We start from the raw sequence: 13,849 nt of genomic DNA on the forward strand, positions 1-13,849 counted from the left end.
ATGGATGGCATTTTCATATGGTATGTACACACTGAAAAACCTGAGATGTTTTTCCAGCTGTATCACCTTGTTAAATAAAAGATATTACCTCTTTGTACAAACCTTACATGTAAAATTAAAGATTTGTTTACATTGGATTTAACCCTTGGGTGGATCTCTTTGCACAGCTCTCTAATGCGAGCATTTTGCAGTAGTACAGACTGGGAGTCTCACTGGTGTGGTTTGTGGCTTACTCACCCACTTGCAAGTGAATTGGCAGTACTGAAATGTCCCTGTGTTGATAGGTAAGTCTGTGGAGCAGACAAGCCCCAAATCCCCTGAGCATTACCAAACACTGATTCTCCAGGGAACTTGCAACCATAGGGGTGTTAACCCCAATATCACGGCCAGATTCCAAAGTCAAAGTACAGTGATTCCACAAAGCATAGGGAGTATCTTTATTGGTGCTGCTCCTCTCTTCAAGGCTGTGAAGCAAAGAGAAGCAGCAAAGGCTGGGGCTGAAAACTCCATGTTCTGTTGGGCCGGGTCAGGCTGCCCCTGTTCTAGAGCGGGCTGAGCCCCCAGCGAGCACTGCGATAAAAATAAAACCAATGTGCAGCACTGGCAATCCAACAAAGCAATTCATGTGGATAGCGTTTGATATAAACCAGCTTATAGTGTTTGCCTTGCAGCCAGTACGTGGAGAACAAGTCGCTTTTCTGCACGGTGGAGTCATCTGATGTTTGCTTTAATTTCTGGCAGAGCGGGGCAGCGTGAGTCAGATGCTCTCACAGCTGGCTCGGCCGGGGAGGAGGCCAGCAGGGACCCTGACTCACCAGAGCCGCCGCATTCCTTCCAGAAATCCAGCTCAGCGACTGGAAGTGAAACCCCGGGCTGGGGGCAGCTCCGAGGTTGGGCAAGGCGGGAGGGGCAGGGCTCTCCGTGCGGGGGGCAGGCAGGGAGGGGGCCGGGAAAGCCCCGCCAGCCGCGGCTGCTGAGCGAGCGCCGGCGGGCAGAGCTCTCGCCCCCTCCCCGGCCGGCAGAGCCCCGGGCCGCTGCCCCGGCAAGCCCCGTTACCTCATTGCCACATTCCCCAGCGAGTGAGCTCAGCTGAGCCGCGGCCTCGCGCCTTTTATGGTCAAACAACTTTGCCTGGGCGAGGCTTTTTTCGCGAGTTGGGAGGAAGCGCCGGGGCTCGGAGCTCCTCCGCCTCTCGCCGCCGCTGCTGCTGCTCCCTGCCCCGCGGGCGGGCCGGGGCAGCCGAGGAGCTCGGCCCCGACAGCCCCAGCGCCGGGGGTGGCATTTCCCGCTGCCCCAGAGGTGAGTGTCTTCGCTCGGCTTGGCGACAAAGCCTTTGTCCTTGGCCCCGGGGGTGGCGCGGAGCGGTGCGGGTTCCTGCCGCTCCCGCCCGCACGGCTCTGCGCTTCGGACTCTCGGCGAGGCTGCTTACGGTCGTGGCTCGTGGGGGTGCTTGACCCTCCGCAAAAAAAAAAAAAAAAGCAGGCTCGCGTGTGTGTGGTGAGTTTTGTTCCCTCCCGGCGGCTGGAATGGAGGCGGCTGGGCGCTCCCGCACAGCCCCGGCAGCGGGGAGAGGCAGGCAGGGAGGGAGGGAGGGAGGGAGGGGGTGCTCCGGGCTCTGCTCGGGACAGGCTCTCTTTTGTGTGCGCACGGATGAGCGAGACACCTCGCCAGCCCTTTTCCAGATGTGCCTGAGAGAGGAATCTGGGGCCCTTTGTGCATGAGATTTGCCTAATTTATGAGTTTCTGTCTCCCTGGGAGTGCCTTGAGAAAGTGCTTGTTAAATCGTGGAACTCTCTAATGTTTTAAATGCCTTTGCATAGCTTTTTGGAGCTTCCCCCCCCTTTTTCCCCCTCCCTTGCATAGGGAGGAGGCAAGCCCAGCATCTGTGAGAGAAGTTTGTAACTCCGAATAACCCCCTCCCCCAGCCCGGTTGCTTTAAGGCTTTACCTTGCAGCTTCCATAGCTGATAGACTTTGCTCTCTTTGAAGCTTTGTAACTTTGGGGCAGGGAGAACTTTCTGGATGAAAAGCAGCATAACTCCTGAATCCGTTTAATCTGTTCTTAATATTCTTGTTTGTTTGTTTGGGGAGGGGGATTTCTTTCTTTTTTTTTTTGTCACAGTTCCGTGACTCCCCTCAACTGGGAGGAAGTTGGCCGATGGGGGAAGTTCAGATATGATGTGTAGAACTGCGGTCCTGGGCTGGCTTTTACAGGGGCTCCCAGTGTGGCTGCTGCCACACTGCTTTTACCAACAGAAGTGAAAAATGTCACTCGGCTCTCTGCATCTTCAGGTTCCTCCTGCTTTTGCTATCCCGGGAAAGGAGCAGAGCTGTTGAAAGTGGTGTCATGGGATGAAAGAACTGAGAGCTGTCTGGATGCATAACAGGTGGCAGACCCACGATGGGACCTTCTGGGGGCGACCCTCTTGCTGAAGGAGGTGTCCCTTGGTTCTGTCCTCCTACTTCTTGCTCTCATAAAGAGTATATGATGCAACTAGGTATCCCGACTGTGTCCTTTGGGGCATCTATCTTCATAGCTCCACTTGAGTCATCCTAACTACTGTTACAGCAGGTAGAAAAAATCTCTTCCCTCCGGGGAAATGTGAGGATGAGAAAGATTTGAGATTAGTTCTGTTGGCGTGACACTCCCTCTCCCACAGCTCTCACAAACTGCGCCACAGGACCTGTGTGAGCTGTGTGTTTCTGGTAAGGCTTAGATGGCATTGGCAGCGCCCCAGGGCTTGGAGGGGTGACTCTCTGCAAGGCCAAGCTTTCTCAGCCGGTTTGGTCTGTGTGTGGGTGGACTGATAACCAGAAGTGAGGATGAGCAGGGGCAGCTGCTGGGTAGAGACAGCCCTGAGCAAAAAGTGCCCTAAGTGCGACACAGCATACCAGGAAATGTTCTTCTTTGGTTAACTGAGTTAGCAGCTGCTGGTAGCAAAGCCAATATTTTTTTTTTTGTGAAGCAGCCGATGTCCCCAGACTGTGTGTTGACTAACCCCGTGATTAGAAGTGACATTGTCACTGTAGTGTTCTGCTCATAGTGCTGTCAAATCTGATAGAACTGCTGCCAAGTGGTTCATTACACCATAGTGAAATAGTGGAGCATGAGGCTAAAGTTTCTAAAGAAAGGCTGAAGGTCTTTTTAGCAGCTTCTGAAGCTTGGTGGAAAGCTGCAGAATGGAAGGAGTTGGTCAGTTGACTGACTCACAGGTCTGTTGACCTCTAAAAGGAGGAGCGAGAGCAGACCTTGCTCATTACTCTTCTGCCTTGGCCCTTTCCCATTCTGAATCCGGTGGGAATGCTCAGCATAGCTTTCTGGCTCCTGCTTCTTGTGGCCTCATTCTCCTTGTGAAAATCCCAGAAGAGTTTGTCCAACTGTATGCATCTTATCAGCACTGCACAAAGGGAAGGAAAAGTGCAGCAGCGCGGACTTTATTTGTCGGTGTTGCCACACTCCTGTGACCTGGGGAAGCTGTGACAGGTTACTGCTGTGTGGTGCCACCCTGCACCGAGTCATGGGGGCGCTGGGAATGGGGCACGCAGGTCTTACCAGCAGCAGGCAGGGGTTAATCGTGGGTGGGCGGATGTTTGTGGCACCAGGGCTGTCTGTGGCAGCAGCTGTTATTGTCCGTGTGGGCGGCCGGCAGTGCGGAGGGGCAGCGATGGGGACATGCCAACGCGAAAGGCTGGCACGGAGCCCCCGCGCTGACGGCAGCCCCATTGTGCTGGGGTGTTAGCAGGGCTGCGGGCGTGCCAGGCTCTACAACAAAGCGTCTGGCTCCACGGGCGCTTCTAGCTCGGGCGAGCTTGCTGGCCTGGCTCGGCGGAGCGGGGCAGTCCTGGGGATGTGGCTCTCCCCGGGGTTCCCCGGCCAGGCAGGTGCCGTGGAGCCGGGCGGGTTCGGGGCTCAGCCCGGCGGGCGGTGCAGCATCCGGGGAGCGCTGCCTGGCGGGGCGGAGCGCAGCGGACAGCCAGGAGAGGCGGGGTGGCATCGCCCGGCACCGGGAGGCTCTGTCCCGCCCTGCCCTGCGGGTCCGGCGGCATGGAGGGGCCTGGAGGTAAAGGGTGGGGGTGCCGGGGGCGAGGGGACATTGCTGGCGCTGTCACAAGCTCAGCTCGAGAGGAACCGGCTGGCGTTATCGAGTAAAGGGGGAGAGGCAATGCTGGCTTCACTTCTGGGTGCATCCTTTGGGGTGATGGGGATCACCCTCCTGCTGGTCACCACAGGTGCAGAGCTCTGGTGCAGTGGAAATGTGGGTTTTCTCCACGGCGAGAATCTATTTGTGGTTAATGCTATCCTGAGCTGAAATGGTGAAGAGTGATGGCTCATGCAAGCTGTCTGCAGTTTCTGTTCCTTCTTTTTCCTGTGCTGGTCCTGTAAGTGCACTGCTTAGGCACCTCAGCGTCTGGCCTGTCTTAAATTCCTGTATCCCTTTGTTTCACGTATCCTTCTCTGTTAATTTGCCCTCTGGCCATGGTGTGACTTCATCTAGGTTTCCTCCCTCTTCTCTCCTGCTAGGTGCTGAGAAGATGGCCTCTCCAGGTGCCCCGGGGACCCGCATGACATCCACAGTCAGCATCAACATTTCTACCCCTTCCTTCTACAACCCACAGAAGAAGTTTGCACCTGTGGTCGCCCCTAAACCCAAGGTGAACCCCTTCAAGGCTGGGGGTGCGTCAGAATCGCCACTGCCCCCACCTCCTGGACCTGGGGCCCAGCGTGCTCAGATAGGGAAGGTGGGGGAGATTCCATTGCCATCCACATCCCTGCTGGCAGAAGGTAGGTGCAGGCTGGCGTGGCAGATGTGAATATGCATTTCTGAGTTCTCAGGGCAGGAGGTTTGTCACTGGGCTAAACATGAGAACAGGGGGCATAACTGCTGTAAGCGATGGATACTCTTGATGTAGAGGCTGGCAGGTTCTATAACGAGCTAAATGGATTGGAAAGGGATCTCAAAGTACGTAGTATCTCCATTAGGAAAGGAGTGGGGAGGCTGTCCTGCACTGCACTGGTGCTGGAGGAACGCAGTGGATTTTTCACAGTATTCCCTGGGTGCACAGTTGTGTAATTGCAGTCTGTTTCTGGCCAGCGAGAGCGAGAGAGCAAGAATGTTGCAGAGCGATGAATCACACTGTTCTCCTTCTTGTTGATTGGTCCCAGCTCAAGCTGGTTATCTGACTGTGGAGTTCCTTCTTGTGGACTCTGCAATTGCTATATTTTGCTGGAAAAGGGAGAAATAATTGCATGAAAAAATAGTGGCAGTGATGATAAACAGGAAGTGAGACTTAGAGTTTAGTTTGTATGGCTTGTACAGTTCAGTACTTTTTCCTAGTGGTTTGGGTTGGGTTTTCCTGTGTAGAGTGACTTCTTGTTTCACTGTGGTTTTCTTATTTCTTTCTTTCTTTTTTTAGTCTGGCTTTTTTTTCTTAAATTTTATTTCATGCAGTCGTGGGGTGTTTTTCTGTTCCGTGTTTTGTTGTTTGGTTGGTTTTGTGTCCTTTAAGGTGCAGGTTAGTGGTTGTGTGACTCTCTAGTTTGAACTCATGATCAGCATGGGGCCACCAGAAATTTCTGTAGGGACCCTTTGCTAATGCTTTACGCTGCATATTTCTCCAAGGCTCTGTTTGTGCTCAGTTGGAGCACACACATTCAGAGAATGACAACTGCTGGTTTAAATTTCTTTCCTTTCACTGTTTAGCACAGATTGTTCAACACTGATGTTTTCTAGGTTAGCATGCTAAGTTAGTGGGCAGCTGACCTGATGGTAGGAAGGCTAGTCCTGTGCTTGGAGGAGAGAAATGATTAATTTCTCCATTTTTTTTTTTTCCATTTCTCAAGTCACAAGGACATGCTGGTGCTTTTGCCTCCTAGAATTGTACAGCTAACTCTGGTGACATATTTCTTGTACATGGTTGGCTGGAATCTCGTGTCTCTGGAAATCAAGGTCCCATCTTAGGCTTTATTGTTTTCTGCAGTAGTTGTCTGGATTAGGGATGTGTCTGTCAGGAGGTTTTAAACTGACACAAGTACTACCTGAAGTAGACAGATGGATGTTAAAAATTATTTTCCAACATCCAGTGTGAGTGGAGTGTTGGGTGTTGCTTACACTGTTTCTCTCATCCTCAAAGTGGGTATTGTGGAGTAACTAGACAGAAAGATTAGCAAAGTAACCATTTGTCATAAGCTGCTGTGTCATCATTGGGTAAGGGCTGCCAGCAAGACAGCTGAAGTACAGATGAACCACCAAAACTCAGTCATGAGAGAAATGCATCTGATTTGATCCTTCTATGTGCCAGAGAAGGATGTGGCTTCTATGTGCCTTCAGTCCTGTGCCTTCCTTAGACACTCTTCAACCAAAATGTAGTATGACAGAAAGCTATAGCCATGCTCTCTTTGTCTTAAATGACAGGATGGCTAAGTTAATATTGCTGTAGGAGTGTTATCTTTAGTATTGAGTATTCTGTAAATCTGGTATATAACAACTTTGTGGGGAACTTTTTTGACCTATGAATAATTCATAAAAGAGGCTTTTAGTGCATCTGAAACAATATGACAACAGATCAGGGTTTTGTTTCTTATGATTTCAGTAAACCAAAAGGCAAGCATGTACAAGCTTGATCCCAAACTGTAATTTCAAAGAAAAAAAAATACATAGTATTACTTCCTTCCCCCAGCAGAATTTCTGTAGCACAAGAAGGCTTGGAAGAGGTGTTGCATACCAGGGCAGTTTATGCATTCCACAGGCTAATAAGATTTTGGCTTTCATTTTCTAAAAGGGCAGAATTGTCTCCCTTAGGTTACAGATGAGAAGTCCTTATAAAGCCTGTTGACAACAGCTGGATGTAAAGATGAGACAGTTTGATTACTGCTGTTAAAAGTTGCACTTGAAGTGTCTGGAGTGAAAAGCTTGATCTTTCACCCTACTGCTGTATCGGGCTAGCTGGAAAGAGAGGTTGGTGTCTAGAAGAAGGGACACCTCCTCATCTTCAGTGTTCTTTGCTTTGTGGTCAATAAGAGGACAGTTTTTCCCCTGCATGGTGAAGGGAAGAAGATTCACATTTATTTGTCTGTGTTGTAGTAGGAAATGGTTGGTTTTGCCTGTTCTGCATCTGGAAAGTCATTAATAGGTGGAAGCAATGGGGTTTTCTAGAAAACTGAGGCACTCTGGTGCTTTTCAGCCTGCTTTAAAGGATTTTGGAAAATTTCTCATGTCCTAATATGTATTGGGTGTGAAGATATATCAGCCTCAAAATCAAAACTGGTTTTATCTCCCAGAAAAACAAAGCAGTTTCAAAGATTATTCATACACTTAAAGGGTAATTGGTCTGACTTACTTTTTTTCCCTTACTTGTTTCTTGTAGCACTTAACCATCCTGCTGTGAGATGCCAGCTTATTTTCATGTAAAAACACAGGCTCTCCAGGGTCCTGGGTTGTCCACTGGCATTCCATCTGTGCTACCCTGTATTCAATAATCTGAACCAGTTACTGGCAAGAGAAGGGTATGCTGGGGACCAAAGAATGAGACAAGGAGTGGGAAAGAGTACAGTGAGATGTTTTTCCCAAATATACAAGAAGTCTTCCAGGTGACTAATAGCAGCAGCTACTGAGGAGAGATTAAATGATTATGAAAAGCTTTGGACAAGGTGAAAAACAGCCTGTGGAGTTCAGTTGTCCTTGACAGGTGTTGGGGTCCTGTGGGTACAGGGGAACCAATCTGTGCTCACAGCCCAGAAGGCTGATGGCATCAAAAGGGGTGTGACCAGCAGATGAGAGAGGGGATTCTGATTCTTCCCCTCAGCCTCACTCTTGTGAGACCCCACCTGGAATGCTGCATTAGCTCTGGGATTCTCAGATAAGACATGAACCTGCTAGAGTGGATCCAGAGGAGACCATGAAGATGATCTGAGGGCAGGAGCACTTCTCCTAAAAAGACAGGCTAAGAGAGCTGGGGTTTTTCAGCCTGGAGAAGGGAAAGTTCTGGGGAGAACTCATTGTGTCCTTCTGCTGCCTGAAGGGAGTTATAAAAAAGAGGGAGATAGTCATTTTATGTGTGCAGATAGTAAAAGGATAAAGGTTTTAAACTGAAAGAGGGCAGGTGTAGATTACATGTCAGGAAGAAATTCTTTACTCAGAGGGTGGTGAGGCACTGGAACTGGTTGCCCAGAGATGTGGATGCCCTATTTGTGGAAGTGTTCAAGGTCACACAGGGTGGAGTCCTGAGCAACCTGATCTAGTGAGTTGCATCCCTGCCCATGGCAGTGAGGTTGGAGCTAGATATTCTTTAAGGTCCCTTCCACCCTGAACCATTCTATGGTTCTATGATCCTGCTTGCTGCAATACCTTTCAGAAGCCTCCTGTCTAGGAGTAAGAAATGATCCAAAGTTCCTTTTATTCTCATTCTTCCCTGTAGACCTGCCACCTCCACCTCCTCCTCCACCTGGAGAGGATGCAAGCTTCTCCTCAAACTGTGCATTTCCACCTCCCCCACCACCCTTCGAGGAACCTTTTCCACCAGCCCCAGAAGAAGCTTTTCCTTCTCCTCCTTCTCCACCTCCTCCTCCTCCACCCATGTTTGATGAAGGACCCGTGAGCAATGTTCCTGCCCCACAGGTGAGTGAGGTCCAGGGAAGTGTGGTTTCTGTGATGCTGTGAGTTGGGACAGGTTCTCCCCACTCTCTGAAGTGAGCAGTGGGAAGGTCTGAAACGTGGGAAAGCAGGAAATGTTACCAGCCCAGGTTAGGGTCAGCTGGCTGGGCTGCAGCTCTGCAGGGAAGGACCCAGGGTTCCCAGTGGACACTCAGTTGAATGTGAGCCAGCAATGTGCCCTTGTGGCAGTGAAGGCCAACCACATGCTGGGCTGCACTTACCAGAGAAGGACAAGGACGGTGATTATTCCTCCTTTCTGTGCTAGTGAGGCTGCATCTTGGAGGGCTGTATCCAGTCAGGCTCTCCAGTATGATAACCCTGTGAAATACTGAATGAGCTGCAGTCCAGTGAAAGGTCATAGAGGCCTTTGGGGGTTGGAGCAGAAGATGCTGCCAAGGCAGGGATCTGATTGGAGTCTGCAAAACCTGAAGGAGGGCTGGAGAGAAGACAGATTCTTCTTACTCGAGCACAGCAGGAGACAATGGACAGAAGTTGTGGCAAGGGAAATTCCTCTTGGTCAGAAGAAATCCCTGTTCCACTCCAAGGGTGGTTCATTGCTGGCATGGGTGCCTAGAAAGACTGGGGAATCTGCTTCATTGGGAATGTTCAGCAATCATCTGGACAGGGCCCTGAGCAACCTGATGTAGCTTGGGAATTAGCCCTGCTGTGAGCAGAGTGTTGGACTACAGACCTCCAGATGTCTTTTCCCGCCTGAATCTGGCTGAGAGCTTCCTTGGGCTGTGTGTTTTCCTGCTGTTTGTAGACCTTTCAGACTGTGTCCTGTGCATCCTCACCAGCTTGTTATCCATTCAAAGCAAGGAGCAGATCTGTACCACAGTCCAAAGTATCAAAATCTGCTATTGTAAGGGGATGATACACGCATTTCTCTGGCTGTTCCTGTAACATGCTCTGCTCCCTTTTTCCTCATGGATGGTGGTGTAGGTACGTGGCAAGATGAGCAGCGTTGATCTTGAGATTGACTCACTGTCTGTAATGTTGGATGACATGGAGAAGAATGACCCCTTCAAATCCCGGGTGAGCTCTCCAGAATGTTGCAGGTGGAAGAAGAGAGGACTGGTTTGTCCAGCAGGGGTAGTGAGAAGGGTGCTGCTGAAGATTAAAATGTCTGGAAAAACCATAGCCTGGAAGTATTCATAAAGGACCAGAAAGCATGGATCTTGCACCTTGTCAGGACTGCTAAATATGTAATAGTGTGGAAACTCCTGGCGTTCCGGGTCTGGGATAGCTGCTGACTGACTCACTGCTATAGATAGCCTATTTTCTCTTCCACCTTGCTGATAACTGCCTGTTTTCTCTCTGCTGCTTCTCTTTACAGATAACTCCAGGATCTGCAGGTTCTCTGGAGAAACCATTGGCCCCAAAAGCCCCTGTGGAAATACCATCTGTGCCCAAAGATACTCCTCATTCCTTTCCTTCCAAGTTCACACCAAAGCCAAGTGGAAGCTCATCTTTCAAGCCTGCTGGGGTGGATTTGAACCCCACCCCAACCCCATGGGCAGCCCCACAGCAGCGCAAGGAGCCCCAGGCACCAGTCCCTCCACCCCCCTCTCTCCCTTCTGCTCAGCCTAAGTTCACCCAGTCTCCTGTTGCTGGCTCTCCTAAGTCTGTGTCCAAAGCAAGTGACAGTGTTCCAATGGCTCCCTCAAACTCTGCAAGATACCCTACCTCCCTTCAGACTCAGTTCACAGCCCCTTCACCTACAGGCCCCTCCTCTCGACCACAGCCCCCCAATTTCACCTATGCCCAGCAGAGGGAAAGACCCCAAGTGCAGGAGAAGCCACGTCCAACAGAACAACCTGCTGCTGCAAAAGACACGGTAAGGGAAACAGCCATGGAACCCTTGTGTCTTTGGACAGGCACGTTGGGAGTGAAGCTGGGAGGATGAGAGCAGATCTGCCCCAGGCTATGGGAGGCTGTTACCCATCTGAAAGAGAGATGTAACTATGGAGGTAGAGGTGGAGAGGGGTAGGACTTCATGTAAAGGTGGAAAGAATCAAGCACAGTGGATGACAGATTGTTCCTGGAGATGAACAGAGAGGATCTGTAAAGGCAAGAGAAATAGGTTTATTAGGGACAGGGTGGGAAGCAGTCTCTCTATGTGTCCTTTGGGATTGAATGTTTCCTCTTCCTGCAGCACAGACCCACAGGTTCCAGTGCAGATCCCCCTAGGGGGAATTCCTGTCTGACCATGAAGGAGGTAGAAGAGCTGGAGAAGTTGACCCAGAAACTAATGAAGGATATGGAGCATCCACCCCCAGCAGAGGCTGCAACTTCTGGTGTGTTCCCTCAATGGACAGCAGTAGCATTAAGACTCTGGTGGGTTTTCATCTGTCTTGATCCCTTTCCTCTTCCACTGACAGAGCTCTGTGGCTTCTGCCGGAAGCCCCTGTCACGAACCCAGCCAGCTGTGAGGGCCCTGGACCGCCTCTTCCATGTGGAATGCTTCACCTGCTTCAAATGTGAGAAGCAGCTGCAGGGGCAGCAGTTCTACAATGTGGATGAGAAGCCTTTCTGTGAGGACTGCTATGCTGTGAGTCACTGGGCTGAAAGCTGCTGGAGAGAGCTGAGATGGCTGTGGTTCTCTCTTGCTTTCCCTTCCCCCTTCCCTTTTAGTTTCTGTATTGTAGCCTCACAGGGATGGGAGATTGGACTCACATGTCTTACTTGTTTCCTTTGGGCTCAGAGCACCTTGGAAAAGTGCAGTGTCTGCAAGCAGACCATCACAGACCGGATGCTGAAGGCCACTGGGAACTCATACCACCCCCAGTGCTTCACCTGTGTGATGTGCCATACTCCCCTGGAGGGGACCTCTTTTATTGTGGACCAGTCCAACCAGCCTCACTGTGTGGATGACTACCACAGGTATGGAGAGAGCACATGCATGTGGTGTGGGAGAGAAGGCAGATTCCCTCACACCTGCTGCTTTTTGCTGCAGTATGAAGTTGGGTTGCCCATGTCATCTGTCAGACATGAAGTTAAAAATTAGTCAGCAAAGTTATTAAGATGTTTTTCCACCGAAACATTTATTATTCCTCTGCTGCTAATACTATTGAACAGCACTGAGAAGCCTGCCTTGAATGTCACCACAGTGGTCATGGTCTCCTCCATGGTTTTGTGTGTTGCAGGAAGTATGCTCCACGCTGCTCAGTTTGCAGTGAACCTATCATGCCAGAGCCTGGAAAGGATGAGACGGTGCGTGTTGTTGCACTGGAGAAGAATTTCCACATGAAATGTTACAAGTGTGAGGTAAGCCTGGTGGCCCCACTCCTCCCATGTGTCCCATGCCCATTAGTAGCAACTGGGAACCTTTGTTGTCCATGCTGACGAAACACTGAAGTTGTTTGGAATGAGTCTGGAGTGGTTTTGAAGCAGGTTCAGAAAAAGATTAGACATTCACAGACCATGGGTTCATGAACAGGGTCTGTGAAGGGTTGTTGCATTCTGTGACACCCCTAATACAGCAGCTGTGTGTAGCAGGGGAATTTGCTGGAATCACTGTCCCCTCAAAACAGCATCTCTCATTAGCACCACCAGAGACAGAGCAGGGGGCTGTGAACCATTACCCTGCCCCAGTGGGGCATTTCTTACGTTCTTGGATGCCTTTACCTTGTTGGCCATCATTGAGCTCCCTCCCTCTTTTCCTGTTTAGGACTGTGGGAAGCCCTTGTCCATTGAAGCAGATGAGAATGGATGCTTTCCTCTGGATGGGCACGTGCTGTGTATCAAGTGTCACACTGCCCGTGCGAAAACAGCGCGCTGAGGAGCTCGGAGTGGGCATTCCCTCGAGACCCCCACACTCAATACTCTCCCCCTCCCTGCCATTGTCCTACCCCTCTGCCTGACAAGGCAGACTGATACCAATGGAGACCATGCCAGCGCAGTTTTTTACTCATGTAGGATTCACTGCTCCTAGACTTCACTCTGCACACCCACCAAGAAGGGACCTCTTCTCCTGTCACTGCTTCCTGGCCACTGTGTATTCCAGGCTGGGGGCTATGATCAAGGTGAGTGCACAATTGCTGTTCTCTCAACACTCTGGAGGAGGAAGATCAGACCTCCATCACCGCCTGGTGGAAGAAGCAAGAAGGACCTGGTGGAAGGTGCTGAGAAGGGCTGAGAGCATTCTTCACTTCCATGGAGCCAAGAACGATGGTGTGACTTTAGAAGGTGGAAGCCTGCATCTCGGCACCACTTCTGTCTTTTATTTTGTATCTTGTGACACCTCATTATCAGGATGTCTTTCTCTGCCCCCTCCCTCACACCTGGGTTAGAGTGTTGAGGCAGAAAGTATTGGGCATCTGTTACTGTTGCTGGAAAAAGCTAACCTGCTATAGCTTTCCTGTCTCTAATGGATTTTACTGAATAACTGTCTTGTCATTTTTTTTTCCTTAGCCAGATTAAACTGGCAGTATTTGAAATACTACTCTGTTCCTGAGTTGGAAAACTTTTTTTTTTTTTTTTAAACTTTTTCCCTTCCCAAAATGAACCGTTTCCCAGTGTGGTTTCTGGACAGCCAGGCTGGGCACCAGAGTAGCAAAGCAGTCCAAAGAATGCATGTTTACAAATAAAGGCCGTCGTGAGGACGGGCAGCACATGGTGAGGAGGCGTCTCAGTGCATGGATAAGGATTCAGCAGACTGAGGAACGTCTCCAGTAGGGTTTCTTTCACTGCTGTCTGTGAAAGCTGCGGTGTAATTGCAATGTACTGTCTGGCTCTATGTGTTACTGCACCGAGCCCCATTTCCTGGACTAGAAACTCTCTCAAACTGAACAAACCTTTTGAATAACAACACTGTCCAACCACTGTTTGCATTCAATAAAATGTGTGGTTTTTTCCATTAACCTGTATCTGCTGTATTTGTTCAGCCACCCGTGAGAGCTGCTGTCTTTGGCAGTAGAACTGCCATTGTGTAGCTTTTTTATACATTGCCAAATATATAGCTGCTATTCCACCCAGCCTCCAGAGATGTGGAGTCTGAATATGGCCTTTCTCTCTCCACCCTGGTCTTCTTTCCAGACTGTTTAGCTTCCTATTTTTCTGTGCCTGAAGAGTAGCTCTCGTTTAAAGCAGTGGAAGGCTGCAGTTCATACAGCAGTATTGTAGTTCTGATTCACGTATCACTGGGAGGTGGGTATTCAGTGCGATGCAAGTGGATTGTAATAAAAGTGGACACTGTTT

The 13,849-nt window shown here is 50.2% G+C and overlaps 1 protein-coding gene across 3 annotated transcripts; it reads left to right on the forward strand.

The window, feature by feature from the left end:
• Positions 1 to 1,015: 1,015 nt before the first annotated feature.
• On the forward strand, positions 1,016 to 13,512 carry ZYX (zyxin). Of its 3 annotated transcripts, none has more exons than XM_085068174.1 (10): positions 1,016 to 1,299; positions 4,522 to 4,782; positions 8,415 to 8,614; positions 9,593 to 9,685; positions 9,987 to 10,487; positions 10,806 to 10,947; positions 11,032 to 11,201; positions 11,355 to 11,533; positions 11,797 to 11,917; positions 12,321 to 13,512. In XM_085068174.1, the coding sequence occupies exons 2-10, from the start codon at positions 4,533 to 4,535 to the stop codon at positions 12,429 to 12,431; spliced, it is 1,767 nt and encodes a 588-aa protein (XP_084924300.1). In that variant the 5' UTR covers positions 1,016 to 1,299; positions 4,522 to 4,532; the 3' UTR covers positions 12,432 to 13,512. The 3 variants fall into 3 exon arrangements, with proteins under 3 accessions (XP_084924300.1, XP_084924281.1, XP_084924290.1); XM_085068155.1 differs by lacking the exon at positions 1,016 to 1,299 and adding an exon at positions 2,500 to 4,060; XM_085068164.1 differs by lacking the exons at positions 1,016 to 1,299; positions 9,593 to 9,685.
• The last annotated feature ends 337 nt before the right edge of the window (positions 13,513 to 13,849 follow it).

This window comes from Lichenostomus cassidix, chromosome 1 (assembly GCF_008360975.1).
Source record: "Lichenostomus cassidix isolate B80296 chromosome 1, HeHo_3.0, whole genome shotgun sequence".
Classification (NCBI taxonomy): domain Eukaryota; kingdom Metazoa; phylum Chordata; class Aves; order Passeriformes; family Meliphagidae; genus Lichenostomus; species Lichenostomus cassidix.

Coding starts and splice junctions, on each gene's coding strand:
- ZYX (XM_085068155.1), top strand. Junction 4,783..8,414: donor CACATCCCTGCTGGCAGAAG/GTAGGTGCAGGC, acceptor TCTTCCCTGTAG/ACCTGCCACCTCCACCTCCT. Junction 10,948..11,031: donor AGCAGAGGCTGCAACTTCTG/GTGTGTTCCCTC, acceptor TTCCACTGACAG/AGCTCTGTGGCTTCTGCCGG.